The sequence below is a fragment of the Hyperoodon ampullatus genome (genome assembly GCF_949752795.1).
Source record: "Hyperoodon ampullatus genome assembly, chromosome: 2".
Taxonomy (NCBI): domain Eukaryota; kingdom Metazoa; phylum Chordata; class Mammalia; order Artiodactyla; family Ziphiidae; genus Hyperoodon; species Hyperoodon ampullatus.
The window spans coordinates 59,766,087-59,788,134 of record NC_136915.1 but is presented as its reverse complement, the minus strand read 5'-3'; the positions used below and the strand labels follow the sequence as shown (position 1 = coordinate 59,788,134).

Below are 22,048 nucleotides of genomic sequence, written 5' to 3'. Positions count from 1 at the left end.
GACTCTCAACCACTGCACCACCAGGGAAGCCCTCATGTTTATTATTAACATTGATGATATTGATAAAAGTAGAATATCCGTACTTTATAAATAATACATGTCTGATAATAATAAATTATAGGTAATAAACATGTGAAATTATTGTAGAATGTAATAGGTACTTCAGAACAAAGCAGCTATTTCTCCTAGAAGATTTAATTTGGGGGTTTTCTAACCCTAAAGTTTCACTCCAAAGGTGTGCCAGTGGTGAGCTTGCTGGTTCATAGAGCCAGGTGGCCACCTTTGTGTCTTCCCTACCCACATAGCTGCCAGGAGCAGTTTTGGGGGCCTCTACAGGGGCTCTGAGAGATTTTCCACACAAAAGCTTGTTCACCCTCCATGCTGGGTTTATGAGATCATAGCCAAGGTAGTAAATTATAAGATGCTATAATTCACTTTCCATAGGTGGTCTTGGCTGCATTCCACAGCCTTTTGGCTGAATGGTGGCTGATTTTGACGCACTGGCACCAAGTCAGAAATTCAGCCCAGATGACTGGTTTGCTGAGCGATGAGCAATAGTGTCAACAGATGAGCCGTTTGCTTTTTCTGTGGAGGACTTTTGTGTTCACTTCGTGTGTAGTTTCTAGTGTTTTGAGTCTTTTTGAAGCGATGGAGAAACAGTCATTGTAGGTATTTTTCAGAGCTAGAGGTTAGAAATATTTGATGTACCTGTCAAGCTTCTTAATTTAATCTCTGTTCATTGCCAGACACCAAAGTTGAGGGTCAGTTTTTTTAATCTGAATTCAGGATTGCTCCCCCAATTAGCACATCTAATGGTTGGCAGATTTTATGTGCTAACACTCTGGCAGGGCTCTTTATGTGCATTTTATTATTTTTTCAAAAAGAGGGGAAAAAAAACTGGCATTAATCTTGAGCCTAAAGTAACTTCATGTTTACCACAGCATTTCAAATACTATGTAAGAATTTGGCTCTGTGTCCCGAAGCACAGTAATTTTTTTCCTTTTGGTTCCAGCGCTCCTCAATTCCACAGGATCCAAGCCAGACAAGTAATGGAAGCCAAGTGGCGCTTCATGTTTGCTGTGTAGATTCTGACAAATGTAGAGTAATTCTTCTATTCCTCAAAGCTGTTGCATCTTTGGCTCCAGAACAATTGAGGTTGTAGGCTAAGCATTTAAAATCCTCATCAGCCTAAGATGTAAACATACACTATTTTTCAATATTTTTTAAGGAAGGAATGAATTACACAAGTGTTTGCTACAATTTCTGGACCTTTCCTGTCAAAATGTCTGTCATTTATTCATAAGTTTATGTTGTAGGGAACTGTTTTAAAATACGTGTTTGACTTGTGTGTGTACAGTACAAATTACTTTGCATTCATCTCTGCTATGTGGGGTGTGTGTGTGTTTGTGTGTTTTGGTGGTGGTAGGTTAGTGTAGAGGAATGTTCTGCTGTGTTTAAAAATTTAGCTTTCTTAGAACAGATGTTAGCATAATTAACTACTACTTACTGAAAACGGCTGGCAAGAATGAATTGCACGTCACTTAATGTACCCCGTTACGCCCACTGGGGCATAGCTAGGATAATTCTGAAAATTACTTCTCCAGATCTTGGCCCTGCACACCCACTTTTGGTTCTCTAGTGACTGAGATTGAATCGTGAAATAATATTTTAGTTAGTAATGTAGTAAGATTTAATTGGTATGGTTGAAATATAGGAGAATTTTATCTTCAAAGTCAATGGCAGAGGTAGAGTGGGTGTCTGACCATTACACCTTCAGAGCAATTTATGTAAAGGAATTAACAGACTGAGTCAGTTAATTCTGAAGCACTCAGTTTAACACAAGTATTTACACTTCCTTTAGCTGAAAAGTTTTGAAGTGGTCATTATTATGAGGCATTCTAAAACTTAGGTATATGCTGTGGTAGATACTAAGAAATCTTTTTAGGAACTGACCTGGAGGGAACAGTAAGCAGAATTGGTTAAGGAATTGCTAGTTGTCTAAAACCTCTCAACTCAACCAGATAATATGATGTGGCTACTTCAGTTGTATAGTATATCCCACATGTATCCTTTTTTTTTTTTTTTAAAGCTTTCTTTTTTTTAAAATTTATTTATTTTTGCTGTGTTGGGTCTTCGCTTCTGTGCGAGGGCTTTCTCTAGTTGTGGCAAGTGGGGACCACTCTTCATCGCGGTGCGCGGGCCTCTCACTGTCGCGGCCTCTCTTGTTGCGGAGCACAAGCTCCAGACACGCAGGCTCAGTAGTTGTGGCTCACGGGCCTAGTTGCTCCGCGGCATGTGGGATCCTCCCAGACCGGGGCTCGAACCTGCGTCCCCTGCATTGGCAGGCAGATTCTCAACCACTGCGCCACCAGGGAAGCCCGCACATGTATCCTTTTAACTAGAATTAAGGTAGAAGGTTTCTGAGCTTAAGAAAGGCAGGTGCAATCTCTGAGGGAATTCAATTTAATACATTTAAAAACTAATTTTTAAATTTAGCTGAAGATTCCTTTATGTTAAATGAGTGTTTGGGGGGGGGGTGGTTTGAATAAAACTTGTAGTTGTATAAATAACAGGTATTCATCTGTTCTCCTTGGTTTCTGTGGCCACCTATGTTCCTCTGCCCCTCTTTTCCCCATCCCCTTCCTTGGGAGGGAATCAAAAAATTCTAAGCAAACCCTGGAATTGTCCAAGGGCCTTAGAGGCCCAATGCCTTTCATATAAATTCTCATTTAAGCAAGCATAGATATTCAGATAGTCAAAGCTTAGAACCAATTTGAGTATATAATCTTTTATGAACATCTTATACATACCATCCATGATGAACATCTTACACATACCGTTCATAGCCAGGAAATGGAAGTTTTCTTTATATTACAAAGTGAAATGGATATTGAGCCATTTAGCTTTGTAGTTCAGGTGAAAGCTGTGGGGCTTACATTATCCAGCTATTGCTTTTATTCTCTACTTTCATAGATACAGACATAGGCCAAGTAATTCTTAGTGCCCCAAACATTAATTCCATGCTTTTAAATCAGCCTCAACTCTTTTTAAAAAATAAAGTCTAATATTCTCTTCCTAGTATCCAGAATCTTTTAGGGAACAAAGTAGAGAACAAATAAACAAATTAAATTGTAAAAAATAAACCAATTATTCATGTTTATACGGGTCAGAGAGATTTCAAGAGTTAAATCAACCTCCCTCTTGAGTCAGTAGAAAGTATCTGCTAGCAATTGTCTGTGTTTTTATTTATTTATTTATTTATTTATTTTCACTTTAATATTTTAATACATCTCTCTTCTAAATATAATTCTGTCATATTTTTTACACCTATATAAACAGCTTAATAAGTTATTTTAAGAAATAGGAATGAAATTAAAGGAAATAACACCTTAAATTTTTATTAATTAGCAAAAACAAAATAATGAAAAATAAGAGTAATGAACTCTTATATAAGTGCACCATTTTCTACAACAAAGACATATAACACTTTCAAGAAAGTAAATAATTGTAAGAATATAAATAATGTACTTTGTTTAAACAGTTCTATAGTTTACCTGGATCAGACTTATTGCATATATTTCATAACAGTTTAAAAATTTCTCCAGATTTAAATGTTAAGTCCCCAAATTTATAACATTATATATCACATTTCATTCCAGAAGAGAAAATGACCTGGTCTCAGGGATAGTTGCTTACAGCTTGGATATTTTGTAAACTTTTATATGAAGTATTAATATAATTTCTTTCATTCAGACAATTAAAACAATTTTCCTGGAATATAATAGGGTACAAAATGTGTAGAAATCTTATAGTTAAATGGGATCAAATCAGACAGCAAAGATTTCCCAGACCATAAAATCTATGAAGACAGGAAGCAAGTGATTTAACTTTCAAGATGTTAATTTACAGATCTAACTCTTCATTTATGTTTGACATTAAAACAAATTTTGAATAAGTACTGTTACAGCATTTTTTTCTAGGGACAATCTTATACTGGTTGGGTTATTCTGTCAATTATTATATATTCATTATTAGATCATATAATTAATGGGAGTCTACTCAGCTTTGTTTCATTTCATTAATTGTAAGGGTGTGTTTTTATTTTTTTAAATGTTTTTCTTCCAGTTTTATTGAGATATAGTTGACATACAGCACTGTATAAGTTTAAGGGGTACAGGATAATGATTTGACTTACATACATCATGAAATTATTGTGTTTTTAAATCAGTGTGTATAGTTTTGTTTTTTCATTTTTGTTAACTAAGATGCTATTATAAAAATAAAATTCTCTAAAATATTTCTGAAATGTTTGACCATTTTTAATTAAAATCGTTACTTTTTCAATTAGAGAGGTTCTGGTTATTAATGCTTGTAAACATGAATTACCCTTTTAATTGGTCTCTTTTCCACATTCCTTCCCCTTGGAGCCCAAAGCACATTAATCCTGAAATATCATTTCGGTTGCAAGGAAGACAGTCTTCCTCTAATTTAGGTGAAGTCTATTCTGATAATGGAGACTGCACAGGCTCTTTGGAGACCCCATTGCCTTCTCCCTTCCTTCCGGGGCACCGTGTTGCTCATGTCTGGCCTTGTGGCTACCTATAAGATACCAACAGTGTCTTAGAAGGAAAGATTCCCCCAAATAAAAGTTCTTTGTTATTTGTGGATCTCTTCATGTCGCTGTACAAAGTGAAGCTGAGACTGTTGGGAACAGAAGCCAAGGCCCCCTAGAGAACTAGACCCCTGGTCAGAGAAAGCAAAGGGCTGTAACAAGGTTAGGGCTGTGCAGCATTTTCACCTAGTAAATGATCTCTTCTTAAATTTGATGCTCAAGGGCTTCCCTGGTGGCGCAGTGGTTGGGAGTCTGCCTGCGAATGCAGGGGATGCAGGTTCGAGCTCCAGTCCGGGAAGATCCCACATGCCGCGGAGCGGCTGGGCCCGTGAGCCATGGCCGCTGAGCCTGCGCGTCCGGAGCCTGTGCTCCGCAATGGGAGAGGCCACAACAGTGAGAGGCCCGCGTACCGCAAAAAAAAAAAAAAAAAAATTGATGCTCAAACACAGACCGTACGATTGGCCTTCGGTATCCTCAGATCAACCAGCCAGGGATTGATCTGCTGATCAGGAGGGCCGACTATATAGTGCCATTTTACAGAAGGGACTTGAGCATCCTCAGAATTTCGTATCCATAGGGGCCGTGGAAGCAATCCTCCACGGATACAGAAGAACGACTGTATTGTGGTTTTCTAGATAGCCTCTGACCCAGCACATGCTCTTCTTCAGCGCCTTCCCTACTCCTGTCCCCTTTTCCACCTGGCTAACTAACACCTGCTCTCCTTGAAGTCTAAGTCCAGGCCTCGGGCAAGCAGCTCTCCCAGCCCCCTTCACAAATGATGCCTCCTGTGCAACATCTGTAAGGGCACGTTTCTATCAGGATGGACTTCTCTGCCAACTTCTCACCCTCCCACACTCGACTGTGAGCAACTCAGGGTCTGGGACTGTCATTTGTCTCTATCTTTAGTTTGCACAGTGCCCGCATAATAGTAATACTCCTAGATAACTGCTAAAGGAAACTTCTTTACTTGTAATAAAGCAAAGAAATAAATAGTCTGTGTTGGCTTAAACGGAGACCATGTGTCATGTCAGCATGTTGTTTTAATTTTATTTTAACTTTTCTAGGAGGGAACCAAGTCTTGTGTCTCTGTCCAGCTCTCTAATTAAAGGTTCTGGCGGGAGTAGGGGCTAATGATTTGATGTTGACTCAGCTTTGAGCATGATAGCGGTAGTGGTTGGCCAGATAGTAATTTGTAAACTGGACAGCCATTTGAGATGCCATAACAGGAAGCTGACTGGAGTCAATGAATATTCTTCCAAAAGAAGTACAGGTTTAGTCATTGTTCACTTACATTTTTATTCAAGGTTGCATTGTAATGATGACTGGAATTTTTGCCTCGTTCTAGTGAATTCATTTCTCCTGCCTTCCAAATATCTGACTATGGCCCTTTCTCAGGTAATGTCAGGGTAAATATAGTATCACCACAACTATACTTACTTTTTCCTGTAATTATTTATGTATTGTCTGTTTTCCCCATTATTTTTACATTCCACATGGCTGGTGTCTGTTAGGTTCCCTCAAGCACCTAACAGTGCTTCGTGCATAGTAGGTATTCAAGACATATTTGGTGAATGCAGTATGAGCCTTAGTGATGTATGTCACTGAAGGGTCACTGAGTTTTTAAAGAGGCTTCATGTTGTGTTTGTCCAGTTTTTCACAGCCTCGAATTAGAAGTCTTATTGATTTCACATCACTTTAAATGTTGTGTAGTGTCATATTTCACGGTTCTCTGCTATTGTGGAGAGATGGAGGCCAAAAATACTGTGTTGAAATACAGATAAAAAAAGGAAAAAAAAATGGCCTATGTTTGACACGGTAAAGAGAACTGGCCTCAAAATGGGGTGGTGTTTTCAAAGAGTAGCTTGTGTTTTATAACTTCTGTGCCTACTCCAAAAGTTGTGTTAACCTACCATAAACTAACCAGTCCACAGTGCCTGGGCATATTCATTTTGGGCCAAACTGCTCTGTCTATGAAATTGTACTGATGTAGAAGTAGCTTTGGGCCACTTGTTTTCAACTAAGTGCTACGAATGGGTAGAGTAGGGACATTTATAATATGTGCCGAAGCAGCTGGGTGATATTACATTACTATCCTAGGAATACTGAGGAGTGGTTATTTTTAGCTTTCACCTGAGCAAACATGACTCAGTTTGTTGACCTGAATCCATCTAGTTCCTTCTTAAGTACACAAACTATTAATCCCTAGAACCATGCTGGCGACTGAGGCCTTCCTTGCATATAACTGTTGGTTAGTTGACTGTGGCTTGTTCAAAGGTCACAGATAATTTCAGCTTCTCCCATTTCATTCTCTTCTCTTACAATAAAGTCCCTCACACTTTTTAAAAATTTAAAGACAGAAATCAAAGTTCTTTTGATTTTAGACACTGCTTTGTGATCTATGTAGTCACATTGTTGGCTATAGCTGATGAAAACACCTTCTATAGTAGGCAAGGAGCTAAGAGCTATAGACTTTGTTTTTGGCTTACTTTGATATGCTTTCTACATAAGAAACACCTGGAAATTCACTTTTAGCTGGAGTAGGAAGTTGTCTTAAACTGTAAACATGTTATTCAGGGAACATTAATTGTCCATGTTTGAATAACAGAATGTCTGTTTACTTTCTCAAATAATACAAGGGTTTTGCCTTTTGAGCACTATTAGAAATGGAAAATGTTGAATTATCTTCAGGTTTTTAAAGTTATACAAAAGGTTTTTTAGACTAGATTTATTCAAGTGAAGAAAAATACTTGTGATTCTTATAGAACAGCTTGAGATGCACTTGCGGCTTCCCAAGTTCATTGCCATGATATTTATGAAAATATTAGTATTCCTGGGATTTTCTTCTTTATGCAAGAAACACTAGACTAATGAAAGAATGAAAATAATTCAGGCTGCTACAAAGGCAGGCGTTCACCGTGTCCATTAAAAATGCAGCCTTTGTGCCTGTAAAGTGTTCAGCTTCTCTGTTATTAAGTTTGGAATGTGGTTTTGGAGGTTAACTGGGAACTCAGATAGTTATTTTTCATTTTGGTCTAAGGAGGAAAAGACTTGTTTTTCAAAAGGAAAAAAAAAATAAAGAAATGAAAAAAGGTTAGGTTCATTTTGGAAGAATAGAAGTTTTAAAATGTAGTAACTATTTTCTGCAGCAAATAGTCAGTTTGAGTATGTTAGCCAAAAATAGAATTCGTGACTTTTGTCTCCCTGTTTATTCTCCAACCACATTAAAAGAAGTTTAGTTAAATGTGCCATTTGGTCTTTGTAATGTTGGTGGGCTGTTTAGCAGAGTCAGGATAACCAAAGTTTGATTGGTTCATATTTCTAATAATAAGTGAGATGTCTGATTTTAGATGGATTAGGTGTAAAATGTATTCATGATACAGTTTTGAGTTTTAAAGAAAAACTTCCCTGGCCTGGATTAGTGGTGGCTCTGTGTTGTGGTATTCAGGATACTACATTGAAGAACTTTCAGCTAGAGTTTAGCAGTGCTGTGTTTTCTGGCAAGTTTTAGTAGGCATCATCCCAACTTTCTGGGAACATAACATTTTACTACTCAAAATTTACTGTTAGGATTGATATTTAGGGATAGAAAAATGTGTATTTGAGCACTAGAAGTAGGGCAAAGTATTAATAATACACACTCTTGCGTCATAAATGACTTTTCCTCTTACTTTACATATTCCTCTAGTTGCTATTTGATCTCTGTCAAGTAAGAGATGATTTCTGTTCATAAAGGGTCTGAAAGCACTGCATGTCAAGTATCATATGTGCAAAATTAAACATATTTAAACCATGCACATAAACCAGATTTATGTTTTCCTTCCACTACTTTCAGAGAAAAGTTTTATAAATAGATTTAAAAATATATTGTAGGAGAAGGATCTACATGAAGAAAACTATGAAAATTTTCAAAGAGATATTAAAATGGACTGCAGTTAATAAAGAAGTGATCACTGTTCTTGGGTGGGAAAACTAAATGTCAGGAAAGGATGCTGACTCTGTCCACATTAATTTATAGATGTAATGTAATTTCAATCAGATCCCAGCAAAAAATATAAACATGAAATGGCATGGGGGAGGGGTTTTACTCTATCAGATATTGATATAAACCATCAGTTTACGTGACTTAAAACCATGTTGTGTTGGGCCATGAATTTACAGTCCAACACATGGAAATAGACTAGATTGTCCAGAAATATCTATTTGTATACATAAGACAAAGGTGCTGTCATAAAGCAACAAAAAAGGAGAGTTTGTTCAGTAAAGAATAATTTAAATATTTAGAAAAATGAAGCTAGATTCTCACCTCATCCCTTATATCAAACAAATTCCAGGTGGATCAACTATTTAGATATTTAAAAAATGAAATTGTTAAAAATGACTAGAAGGTAAAAGTTTATTGAATTTGGAGATTAGAAAGTCTCTCTATACACAGAAGAATGGGAAGAACATAAAAGTGTGATTGTACATGAAATCTGGGATTTCTCTGTATTAAAATATGCCGTAAACAAATTGAGACAGCAGAGGGAAAAGTTGAGGTAAATCACTAACAAAACATATTAGGCAAAGAATTATTCTTATTTATAGACAACCTTTACAAAACAAGGGGTGGGGGGTTATAGGTAAATTAAAAGGGTGTATCGTGTGATTATTTTGCAACCACTAGTTGAAAAATTTTAATTACATAGAAAATGTTTATAATATAATAGCTAAAATTAATTTTATATTTTTTCATGTACTTTCAAGCACTGTTCTGAATACTTTTCATATGTTAATTTGTTTAATGTATGCAACGACTCAGAAAGTGTGACAAGATCTGAGACATTGAGGAAGTGATTCCAAGGGAAATCGAAGCCAATGACATTGTGTCTTCTGTCCACAGTCCCCTCCCCTCCATGGAGATGAGTCCTTGGTTCCAGGTCATGCTGTTTATCCTGCAGCTGGACACTGCATTCAAGCTATTATTTTTGCCATTTAAGATATAACAAGACTAATATACAGACAGGTTTAGAAATTCACCCCAAACTTTGCTAGCTTGGATTCATGATGACACAACCAGAAATGAGAGAGCCAGGCAAGTTGGCTTCACAGCTTGTGTTATTTACCACTGTTCTACTCTACTTTGCTAAGTGATTAAAAAGAAGAAGCTACAAATAGGTATGACCCTATTTTGTAACAATATGTGTTAATATTAGTATGTATTTTAAAGTTATACAAATTAATTCCTCTATAAATTTGTATCTAGTTACACACTCATAGAAAAGACAGATAATACTTTGATATTTTTCCAACAGTGGTTACTTCTCTTTAGTGGGATTTTGGGTAAATGTTGTTTTGAACTTCAACATTTCTGTATTTTGCAAATTTTCTGTTATAATTATGTGACCATTTTATAATCACAAAATTGTGTTGTTAATGTTATATATTTCAAATTTGATGATCCCTCTTGAAATGCATGTATCGTATTTTAGTATATCCTTGAAGTGTCAGTCAGTGTTTGGGTTCCATCCTCTGATAGGTACATTAAATGGGGGCCCAAAGTCAGAAAAACTCTTTCTCTCAATCAAAAGCAGTGTTGTAGAATTTCAGAGTTAAGAAGAATCTTAGAAACCAGCCATCTTGCTTGAATTTTAGAAGCCAACCATCTTATTTCTCAGTTGAGGATCCTGAAGCTACTATAGATTTAACCAATTTACCCAAAATTACCTGAGAGTAAGTCATTCAACCAGGCTTCAGACCCAGGTCTTCTGACTTCAGACACTGTGTTCTGTGAAGCCCCTGAGGTCTCCAAGCCCTCAGGCAGGTGGAAAGTGAAGCACAGTTGATTTTTGTGACATTTGTTTGGAATGAGGAAGGAACTGAACAAAACTGAAGAAAACAAATGTATTCTTTCAATAAATAACAGTCACTGAAAACAATGGGAAGGCTCTTGGGGATGCTTTATGATGCCTCTGGAGGTCACTGAAGGATCCTCACCCGGATTTGGGAGATCTCTTGGTATTAATGACCTCAAGTTATAGAAGGTGGTGTGAAAAATGGAGAGAGGACAGTAGTGGAAAGAATATTAGAAAGAAATAGGCACTTCCGTGGATGATTCTTCTAAAACAGGAAAATATTCTCTTTTCAGCTCCAGGACCCACAACGGCAGTGTCCTACATGTCAGTGAAATGCGTGGATGCCCGTAAAAACCATCACAAGACAAAATGGTTAATGCCTTGGGGACCCAACCAGTGTGACAAGATCCGAGACATTGAGGAAGCGATTCCAAGGGAAATCGAAGCCAATGACATTGTGTTTTCTGTTCACATTCCCCTCCCCTCCATGGAGATGAGTCCTTGGTTCCAGTTCATGCTGTTTATCCTGCAGCTGGACATTGCATTCAAGCTGAACAACCAAATCAGTAAGTGCATTCTCCCCATCCCTCTCCTATCCTGGAGAATTTCTCTCTTCAGGCTTTTCAGAACCAGTTATAATAACAGTAAAATAATAGTATTACTAGTGGCAATTATCGACTGCTTTCTACTTACTAGACACTTTTCTGAGTACTCTACCTGAATTAACCCATTTAATTCCTAGAGGTAGGTCTTATTTCATTTTACACATAGAAAACTCAGACATCAGTGAGACTGCCCAAAGTCAGAAGGCTAGAGAGTGGAAGAGCTGGAATTCAAAGTCAGGTGGCCAGAGCCCTGCCCTAACCAAGTTTCATCACCTCTCTAGTGCTGAGAGGGAGCTCATCCTAGTGGAGTGATTTGAGGGTTTCTGAAAGGTCCCATCTTTGCAAATGTCTTTTCTGGCTGGGCTTTGAGTGAAGCCATTGTCTTAGAAAAATATACCTGTCAAAATGGGAATACCAACCCACAAGCACCCATTTTCCCACAAACCAGGTTATTTTTCTAGCTTACTCAATTATGATTCAAGACTCTGAGGGCATGAGGCATATAAACATTTTGTGAGGAGAAGATTATTGGGTGATTTTGGAGAGGAAGATCCACTTGTGGCATCTGAGGACAGTATAAGGAATCTGCAATTGAGAAGGAAGAGAACGTTTTTTACTGAAGCAGGATCAGGGGTGAGAATGAAAGAGAAAAAGGTGTGTTGAAGACAGATCTGCCTAGGGCCTATCCATGGATTAAAGCACATTTTCAATTCTAATTTTCCTGTATCAACAATTATCTTGATACACAATCACATTGATTTTACTCTGTTTAGGAGTTGGAGCAGTATATGTGCCTGGTTGACATTTTATCTGGAACAGATTATGCTAAGATAATTTTTCAAAATGTAGAGTTTCCACCCTACCCCTAATTCATTCAGTCTCTTACCCATTATTTCAAACTGTTTTTGAGTACCCACTACGGCCACATACCAAATTGATGGCTGGACATGTGGTTACATGTGAAGACACTGTCCTTCAAGGGGCTTATAGTTAAGTGGAAATGACAGGCAAATAACCAGTCATTACAGTAGAGTGTGCTAGGTGCTGTGACCAAGGTATACCCAGGAGCTGTGGGAGCATAAAGAAAAGGCTTCAGAGCAGAGAAAGGGAAGGCTGCCTTGGTGCGCATACACACACGTGTGTGTGTGTGTGTGTGTGTGTGTGTAGAGGTGAGCAGACACATCTTTGAGGTGAGTGTTAAATAGTGAAAACCCTGACAAGGAGTTGGGTTGAGGGTGGGTGCAAGTGGAAGAGTACTTTAGGTAGAAGTAATGGCTGATGGGCACATCTGGACCTTCATAACAGCATTCAAGTGGTACTTCCCACATCCGCATTCTCTTGCCTATTGACTTGCTTACTCATTCATTGCTTGTGTAACACATTTGTTCATTCAAGCTTTATTAAGTCTCAACCATGTGTTAAGCAGTAGGTACTGAAGATACAAGATTGAACAAAGCACTAGGGAAGAAGTGGTTGGGAGAAAGATACTTAAACATACCATAAGGAAAGATAAGTGCTATAACGAGAGGAATATGCCATATAATGTGTGAGAATCGGGCAGGAAACTTTGCTATGAGGTTAAAAACTGAGACCAAAGCTAATGTATATATCTTGAGGTTTGGGCTTTGATAGTCCTAATTCTAAGAACGTATTCAAGGAAAGGAGAATTACAACAGTTAGAGGAGCCATGGTAGGCTGACATGGGTAGATTAACTGGCTCATTTATGTTTTGGTGTGAAGGTCAAGGACAGAGTTTTCTGTTATCTGGTTGTCTGTTGTGTATTTCAGGAATAATGTTCCCAGACAGACTCCTAGCTCCAAGTATAAAGGAAATGATTTACTCTGTAATAGAAATTAAATAATTGCTCTGTATTGGCTGTATTAGTGCTGGGTATAACAAATTATCCTGAAATTTAGCAGCATAAATCAATAAGCATGTATTATCTCCCTGTTTCTCTGGGTCAGGGATCTGGGTACAGCTTAACTTGGGAGTCTCTGGCTGAGCTTCTCTTTTGAGGTTGCAGTCAAGGTGTTGGTCTGGTCTGCAGTCTCATGAGAAGGCTTGAAGGCTCGACTGGTGGAGATCTGCTTCATGTGGTCACTCATGTGGTCGCTGGTAGGCCTTGTTCCATCACCACATGGGCCTTGCCATGGGGCTGTCTTAGAGTAGGTCCCCCCCACCCCTCAATAAGGGCTAGTGATGAGAGAGAGGCAGAGAGAGAGAGAGAGAGAGAGAGAGAGAGAAAACGCAGGTGCCTAAGACAGAAGCCACTCAGTCTTAGAAGTGACATCTCATCTCTTCTACTGTATTCTACTGGTTAGAAGTGAACGAGTAAGTGCAGCCCACACTTGAGGGAGATTACATAGGGCATGAATATCGGGAAATGGAGATCATTGAGGACCAATGAGTTGATCAATCAAGCCTATATGATGAAACCTCCATAAAAACCCAGACGGAGAGCTTCCACGTGGCACCATACTGGACCCCAAACTCCATGAGGACAGAAGCTCCTTTGCTAGGGATCTTGCCCTATGTATCTAGATGTTGATTTGTATCTACTTTAATATCTTTTGTAATAAACCTATAATCTAATTAATAAATGGGTTTCTGAGTTCTGTGAGCAGCTCTAGCAAATTAATCAAACCTGAGAAGGGGGTTGTGGGAACCTCTAGTTCGTAGCTACTAGGTTGGAAGTACAGGTAACAACCTGGACTTGGCGGCTGGCATCTGAAGTCTAAGGAGGGGACCATGGGATCCTCCATTCTGTAGCCAGTAGGTCAGAGGTGCAGGTAACAACCTGGGCTTGTGATTAGCGTCTGAAGAGAGGGGCAGTTTTGTGCAACTGAGCCCTTAACATGTGGGATCTGATGATATCTCTGGGTAGATAGTGTCAGAATTGAATTGAATTGTAGGACACCCTACTGGCATCAGAATTGTTGGATGTGTGGGAAATTTCACACCCCATCCTTATTGGTTGTCAGAACCTATTACATATCTTAATAACTTCGCAGATGAATTGCTTCCCATCAAATATTAATTCTAAACATCAAAAATGCCTATGTTGGTAAGGCTTTAACTAAAACATTGCTATATGTAAATGAAATGTGAATGCATCTTATGGTTTCTTTTCCCAAGTACATCTTCAGGTTCCAAGATATATTTTATCTTCATCTAGAAAAAGAGTGGACTAAAGATTCCTTATCTTAGAAACATACTTTAATTTCTTATATCATGAGGGTCTGCACTTAATAGGGGCACACTAAAAAATTTTTTTCCGAGCGAGGGCTACTCTTCGTTGCAGTGCACGGGCTTCTCATTGTGGTGGCTTCTCTTGTTGCGGAGCAGGGGCTCTAGGTGCGCAGGCTTCAGTAGTTGCGGCATGTGGGCTCAGTACTTGTGGCACACAGGCTTAGTTGCTCCGCGGCATGTGGGATCTTCCCGGACTAGGGATTTAACCTGTGTCCCCTGCGTTGGCAGGCAGATTCTTAACCACTGTGCCACCAGGGAAGCCCCCCACACTAAAAATTTAACAAGATGGACAGCTAACAGTTCCTTCAATAAATGTATAAAATAACTGAAACCATAGAGTCATCAAGAAAACCAGATCAAAAAATGCTTATTTTGAGCAGTAGCTCTGGGTGGAGGCTGTTGACTTTAATATGAAAATGTTACATTTTGGGTTTATGAGAATATTTTTTCTTTAAATGTATTCTCCTTACCTTTTGCTTGTGGGCATTAAGGAGGGCATTGATGAAAGAGGGATGGTAGAGGGATGGTATGTCTTTGCTGATTGATATAGACATATACACACATACATATATTTTAATTATAATAATATTTATAAGACATGGTAGGTCTGGGTTTTACCCTGATCCTTATATTAAAGAGTATATGCAGCTGCCGGTTCACTTTTTATATTTTATCATTGTTTGGATGCCTTTCTGACAGCAAGAGATGGGGCAGAAGAAAAAAGATAAGTGTGGTGAACAAGATCCTATTATATGTGGATGGCTTTCTGTTTATCAGAGATTCAGCTCTAGCAATATTACCTCAAATGGAAGGAAAAGTCAGGCCAATCCTGTTTTTTTTTAAACTTTCCTAGACAGTCTGTGAAATGAGTTTCAGATTTCAAGTAGTAAGAGATTTCACATTTGGACTATGAAATTAAAGTTAGGATTATATATATATATATGTGTATATATATATGTATTCAGAGTTTTCATGTATCTTTGAAGGGTCTTTGAGCAGATAAAATAATCTAAGGACTATATATTTTAAAGGACAGTCATTTGGTGCTAAATTTTATTCATTTTATTTTTAAATTTATTTATTTATTTAAAATTTTTATTTATTTATTTATTTTTGGGTGAGTTGGGTCTTCGTTGCTTCACGCAGGCTTTCTCTAGTTGCGGCAAATGGGCTACTCTTCGTTGCGGTGTGCGGGCTTCTCATTGCGGTGGCTTCTCTTGTTGTAGAGCACCAGCTCTAGGCATCGGGCTCAGTAGTTGTGGCATGTGGGCTCAGTAGTTGTGGCTCTCGGGCTCTAGAGCACAGGCTCAGTAGTTGTGGTGCACGGGCTTAGTTGCTCCATGACATGTGGGATCTTCCCGGACCAGGGCTTGAACCCATGTCCCCCACACTGGCAGGCGGATTCTTAACAACTGCGCCACCAGGGAAGCCCTGTTTATTCCTTTTAAACTTTCAATTTAAGATGATACAGGTTTTGGCTAGGATTTGAAATCTTGACAATCCATCAGAAACTGAATAAGAATTGACATTCACTTTAAAAACTGGTCATTGTTTCATCAACTTCAAGATTTCATCAGACTGATGTTTTTTGGAGGGAAATGATGATATTATAGGATAATTTATAGTAATAAAAGTGTTTAGAGAATGTGTATATTTTATTTGATTGTTGAAAAAGATGATATTCCATGTTTATTATTCAATAAAAGTAATCCATACCTGAAAAAGCAATTTTAAGCAGAATCCCTACTATCATTTTTAAAACATAAACAGTTAAAAAACCTACAGTTGTCATTCAGTAATAAGTATGAAAAGTAGTAGCCAGTTCAACTTGTAAATGGTGATAGTTTTAAAACTATAGTCTGCAGGATCTGGGAAGGGAAAGCCAGTTGAATAGAATCTAGTTCTAGATGCTTAGAAAGTGGACATTTCAGTAAATGCCAATTACAGTTGGCCCTTCGTATCTCATCCTTGGATACTGAGGGCCTATTGTACTATGGTACTTTGTATAGGTTACTTGAGCTTCCATAGATTTTGGTATTTGCTGAGGGTTGGGGGTGGAGGGTGGTCCTGGAAACAATCTCCTTGGATAACGAGGGATGACTGTACAAATTCTGAGCAGACCTGTCTGTTGAAATCTATGTTTGGGTCACTGCTGACTTTTACCTAAACATTTCAGAGGCATGGAATTAACGTGTTTGTCAGGGCACAAACGTGGTGCTTCTATAGAGTTGAAAGAGACAGAGAACTTCAGTTTTTGCTCTGGAGAGTTAGAAAATGGAGGGAGTGTGAGTAGACTAAAAAGTGTCAAAAAAAAGTCAACCTAAACATCTGGTGTCTGGATGGTTGATCATTGAGAAAAATGAATGCTTATCTATGTGATGCGCTTAGATTGTTCTGTAACAGCAAATTCTGTTACTTGAAAATATCCTCTAGAGTGGGTGTATGTCATCCTTTTTAAAGTGTTTTATCAGTCACTTAATTTATGTATGTATTTGTGAAATACAGGTTTGGGTTGGCTAAAATGGTACCCACTTGTAATGGAATGTCGCTCTACTGATTACAACTGCAAGTCACATACTTAGCATAACCTCAGACTCTCCATGGGGCTTCTTTTGAGGAACTTGGGTGGAGAGATCAAAGAAGGAGGGTTTTTTTGACATGTCTCTACCCAGCTTTCAAATCTACTGTTGAAATAGAAGCACTGAAATTCTTTGGCAGAAAGCCTCAAGGTGGATTGATCTGTCTTGAGTAGTAAATCTAGGATTTCAGGGGTCTAAATATCCCTTAGGATGAAGAAATACTGATAAATGGTGTGGGATGGGGAAAGCCAGAGCATTTATTCTGTTCTTAGGTAATGAAGTCATTATGTTTTGCCTCGAACCCCGTGCTGTACGCTATAATTGAGTATTGTCTTATTTGCTTGTTTCATTCTTGCAAATGACTACATGTAACGATGGAATTATTTCTGTAACAAGTGATTTTTCTTTTCTCAAACTGAAAACATTTCTCTAAAACATTTCTAGTAAAAAAAAAAAAAAGTAGAATGATATTATTACCCAGTCATTTTTCAAGTTAGATGGCTGAGTGTCCTGGGAGGAAATTGCCTAACTTTTTATGAAATGATTGTGTGCTTCCATTTGTGTATCTATTATAGAATGTTAGTTAGACACCACATGAAGACAGAATAAAGGAACAATCTGCTGACTGTAGAAAATAAACTGTCACATTATCTAAAATGATTAGGGATGAATTTATAGAAGGAAGAAAGACGGAATCCTATTGTGATCTTATTGTTGACCATCAGCAAGAGTCATGGTTCTTAATTCTATTATATTTTGAGATGCCTCTTGGAAAGAGTCCACAAAGAGAGCTTAATGGGGCAGAGGATTCTGTACACCGTAAAACTACAACTACTGTGATGGAACAGGCCATTGGTAATATGGTATTCACATAACTGGAATTCCATGCTTCATCAGATAATCCTCTTTAACAAACTATACTAAAGCAAGTCACTGAGAAGAAATCTAATTCTACCCTCCCACTCCCATTCCCCCACTTCCCCTAATAGGGACCTTCTTTTATTAATGACCATGTCACAGTCTCTATTTATAAGAAACATTTCTGATTGGACAGTTTTTGTTACAGGCTGGTGACACCAAGATTTTTTAAGTTACCTTTTAAATTTCTTTGCCTGCCCCAGAGTCAATGTGAGCAGAAATAAAAACCTCAAATTTTTCATCTCCTCTCGCCCCTCCCCCTTAAAAAAAGATAAGCTGAAAAAGCTCAAAACACACCGGAAAGATGTGGCAGACTTAAATGGAGTGGGGTTTGAGGTGGTGGGTAAAGGTAAAGAGGTTGTCACTATTCGAGATGGATTTACACGGCCATTCCTTTTTCTTATGGAGTCGTGTTTCCCCTTCAAACCAAGGCTAGAACCTAGAACTTACAAGCATGACTCAGTCTTACCTACTGACTTGAAATAGAAGGAAACTGAAGTCGTGGGAGAAGACCATATTTTGTTGATTAACCCAGGATAGTGAATATTAAGGATATCATGTTTGTTTACTCTCATTCATGGATTATCTTTCCCTTTGCGGGAATCTTCAGGCACAACTTTGGAATTAACCATTGTGAACGTGTTTATATTGGCAGGAGCATGGGAACCTTTGGCTTTGTTTTATTTGGGTGTGATGGGTGTAAGCATGTGACTTGGACGGCATCACTATAAAGCTGTCTGGATCTCTATATCTGGCTCAATGGTTTTGGGTTCTGTATTTCCAAATGAAAAAATCCAGTTGAGAAACAGAGTTGGGCTCTTTCAAAACCTTCCCAAGATGTTTTATTAATGTTTATAGTTTGCTTATCCAGTCCCTCCCACTTCCTTCCAGTCATTCATTGACTTACCAGTCAATTTAACATTGGAAGCTAGACCGTTTTGGATTGGTCTTTAGTCTTAGCAAAACACCCATCTATGGTGTTGAATAATTTGCAGTAATTGTTACTAAACATCAACTGTGTGATTGCAGGCTCTGAGCACTGGAAGATTGGTTAGAGTGCTGCTGGTCTAATTATCTTTAACCAGGAGTCTATGGGTAGGGTTCAAGGGCCACATGAGCCCCTGATACTCTGTGAAATTTTAGTCATATTTACTTATGTGCATTTTGGGAGTAAAAGGGTTTCTGGCTTTTGTCAGGTTTTCAAATGGGTGTTTGGCCCCAAAATGTTAAAGGACTAGTCCCTTAGTTTACTAGATGAGGAAACCTTACAATACTTGCCCACTGTAGCACAGCTGGCTGGAGACAGAGCAGGATCTCCTGGTGTATATCAGCCATGTAGGCAGGTGGATGGTACCTAGCAACAAGTAGCTACCGTATACAGAGCAGTGAGCCTTCTGCCAAACAGCGGCCTCTAAGATTCTTGGACAGAAGTTGTGCTGGTCTTTCTAAAATGGTGTATTCTCTATGGTTTTTTGTTTTTTTTTTAATCTCCCAAGTTCAGGAAATTTAGTGCAGTCTAGAATCTAGACTAGGAGGTAGGCTGGTCCTGTTTATAGTGCCACAGCTGCAGATCACCCATGTGTCTCATTTCCTGCTCTGAGTTTAGAATATAAATGAGGAGATTCTCTTTGCATCCATAACAAGTATATCCTGGTTACTAAAATAAAAGCCTGGTGACATCAATGAAAAATGGGAACAGCAAAGCCACCAGCAGCAGCAGATTCCTTGTTGGTGCTCCACTATATATAAGGTGTTTTTGTGCTTTTACCTCCTCTTCTAATTTGGGGTATTTTTGTTAATATTTAAATGCCAGTCAATCACCACATAGCTAATATGAGGTTATTTTATGGGGAATCATACCTTTATTTTGGGTAACCTGAGAAAATATGAAGTAAAATTATTTTCTGGATGATGCTTTTCAAAGCAAAAGAAAGTTAGATGGGGAAAGAAAATCCTTTGTTAAGCAAAGCAGAATTCTACTTGCAAAAGTGCCAGGGATTCTACAATGGAAAAAACCACTTTCTTCAACATCTGCCTACTGTCTACACACTGATGCTAGAAATGGTTCCAGTTCCTCTTTTGCTTTAGTAAGTTAGTGCTAATGGTATTAGTAGGAGAGGTAGTAGTAATTCTTTAAAGGAAGAAGAGGTTCTGGTTTTTTAATTGTTCTGGTTTAGGTTGTTTCCTAAAGTAATTGTCCAATGAATCTATCTTTCCTGCCTTGCTGGTTATTCATATTATGACCACAAAGGAAAGCCCAGGCCTGACCTAACAAGCAAGATTATGTGTTCTTTAAAGGTAAAGGTTGGGGGAAGATTGTAAACATTTAAATTTAGTTATCTTCTAAAAAGTTACTGTCAACGTAGAAAAGAGTTTTAATAGTTGAAGTTGTTCAGCAATGAAAAGGCTGTCTCTTCAAGTAGTGAGCAGCCTGTCATTGGTAGTAATCAACCAGAAGCTGGTTGAGGGGGGAATTATAATGATGACCCCAAGTGATAACTTGCATTTGGTGGTGATTTCTTTACAAAGTACTTTCGTACTAGGAGTGCTGGTGGTTGTCTGTGTTGCCAGCCATTTGCTTTGGCCTCATGTCATTTTTCTGCAGAACTTGTCTATCTCTCCTCTCTGATTGTGGGCTTCCACCGTGCCTGCTGAGTGGGCACCTGGCCACATGATCAGTCCCCCAGCCACAGGTGATTGGATTAGGATGGGCCCTTGCCCCAAGGGGGAACAATCAGATTCTCTCTTATAACAAATCGGGATTCACTATTTCTAGGCCCACCTTCATTGGCATTTAAACTGAAGAGTCCTGGGGGCTACCTGGGCAGCAGGTGTTGGAGATGTTGGAGAGAAAAGTTGTTTGGCAGATTGGGAAAATCAGATGCGAAGAGAAAAGTGGAGACAAAGGACCATAATTATGGGGTATAATTATGATCAACTGCAAATGATGAATCTCTCTCTGACAGGTTTCTCTTCCTGGTTCTGGTTCCTCAAGCTTGTCAGCACTTTGTGTCCTGAGTTTCTTGAGATACCTTTGTATCCTTCCAGCTAATTTCTGCTTAAGCTAGTGTGCATAAAATCCTGTTACTTGCAAGCAAATCATCTCTGATTAAGACAACTTTATTTTATTTCATCTGATCATCTCAATAGTTCTTCTCCCTTATAAAATCAGAGGAAACTGAGGATGAGAGAAGCTAAATGATTTGTCCAAAGGCTCCCAGCTGAGAAATAGAGGGGTTACAAGTGAAAGCAATCTTGGAACTCTAGTGCCTTGATCCCACTGAGTCTATGGCGTGAATCCATCCATAGTGCTCTGGAGAGGCTTCCTGATCTGAGTGGGAAATCATACGAGATGACTCCTAAGGTTCCATCCACTGTACATCTCTTTTGCTGAAGAGTCCATGACTCACTTAAGATTCTTTGGCTCTATAAAAATCTCATGAGTATCCCTTCAGCTTTGTGAATCAGTTACTTCAAAGACTTTAAGTGTAACCATTTTAGAAGATGCTGCTCAGTGGGGATGGATGCCTCTTTGTTAGTGGGTGAACTTAGTGTTGAAATGAGTGAGTTTTCTTGTCTTTTATTTTGTTACGTGTTACCTTGTGTTCATTTCTAGTCCTTGGGTAGGCAGACAGGGTTGGTGTACTGGAAGTGTATTTTTAGTCTGACATTAAAAAATGTATCATAGACACCAACACAGGAAACAGTTTTTAGGTGAGTCAGTATACAAATAACCTCAAAGAGTTTTCATAAAGGGATGGTAGATCTTTTAAATTTAACAGTCCAGTTTCTGAGGCCCCCTTCCCAATGTCCTGCATTCATTTATTGCTTATTTATTGGGCTGTGTGCTGGCATTTTTTAATCAGGAATTAAGGTATAAAGATAAGTCCTTATCTTTCATAATACAGTTTCAAAAGACATCATGACCCTTCTTTGTTTACTTCTCCCTATCCTGAAAGACTGAATTTTGAGGGCAAGGACTGTATCTTGTTCTTGTATCTTTGGGTCCCTAGCACAGCCCCTGGCACAGTAAATACTTGAGATGTAGTCAAAAGAATTAGGTGCTCACTGTCTAATTCAGAGAGAAAGAAACAAAAAAATCACACTAATGTGTTCAGTGCTAAGTGCCCAGAATATTCCGTGAACACAGAAGGGGAAATGATGAACTAACTGCGAAGATAGTTTTTTAACTGAGTCTTGAAGGGTGGAGTCTTAAAGGAGATGTTGGAATTTGTGACTGTCTGCTATCTGAT

The 22,048-nt window shown here is 38.5% G+C and overlaps 1 protein-coding gene across 2 annotated transcripts in view; it reads left to right on the top strand.

The window, feature by feature from the left end:
* Positions 1 to 22,048, top strand: part of WLS (Wnt ligand secretion mediator) — a gene marked incomplete at both ends in the record, with an annotated part of 104,821 nt that overhangs the window by 27,501 nt on the left and 55,272 nt on the right. The window contains one exon of one of the 2 annotated variants that reach the window (XM_079726508.1): positions 10,737 to 11,009. The exons of the other annotated variant lie outside the window; for it this stretch is intronic. Within the exon in view, the coding sequence (XP_079582634.1) occupies positions 10,737 to 11,009 (273 nt within the window). The remainder of the gene's footprint in view (positions 1 to 10,736; positions 11,010 to 22,048) is intronic. 2 annotated transcript variants of the gene reach the window in all.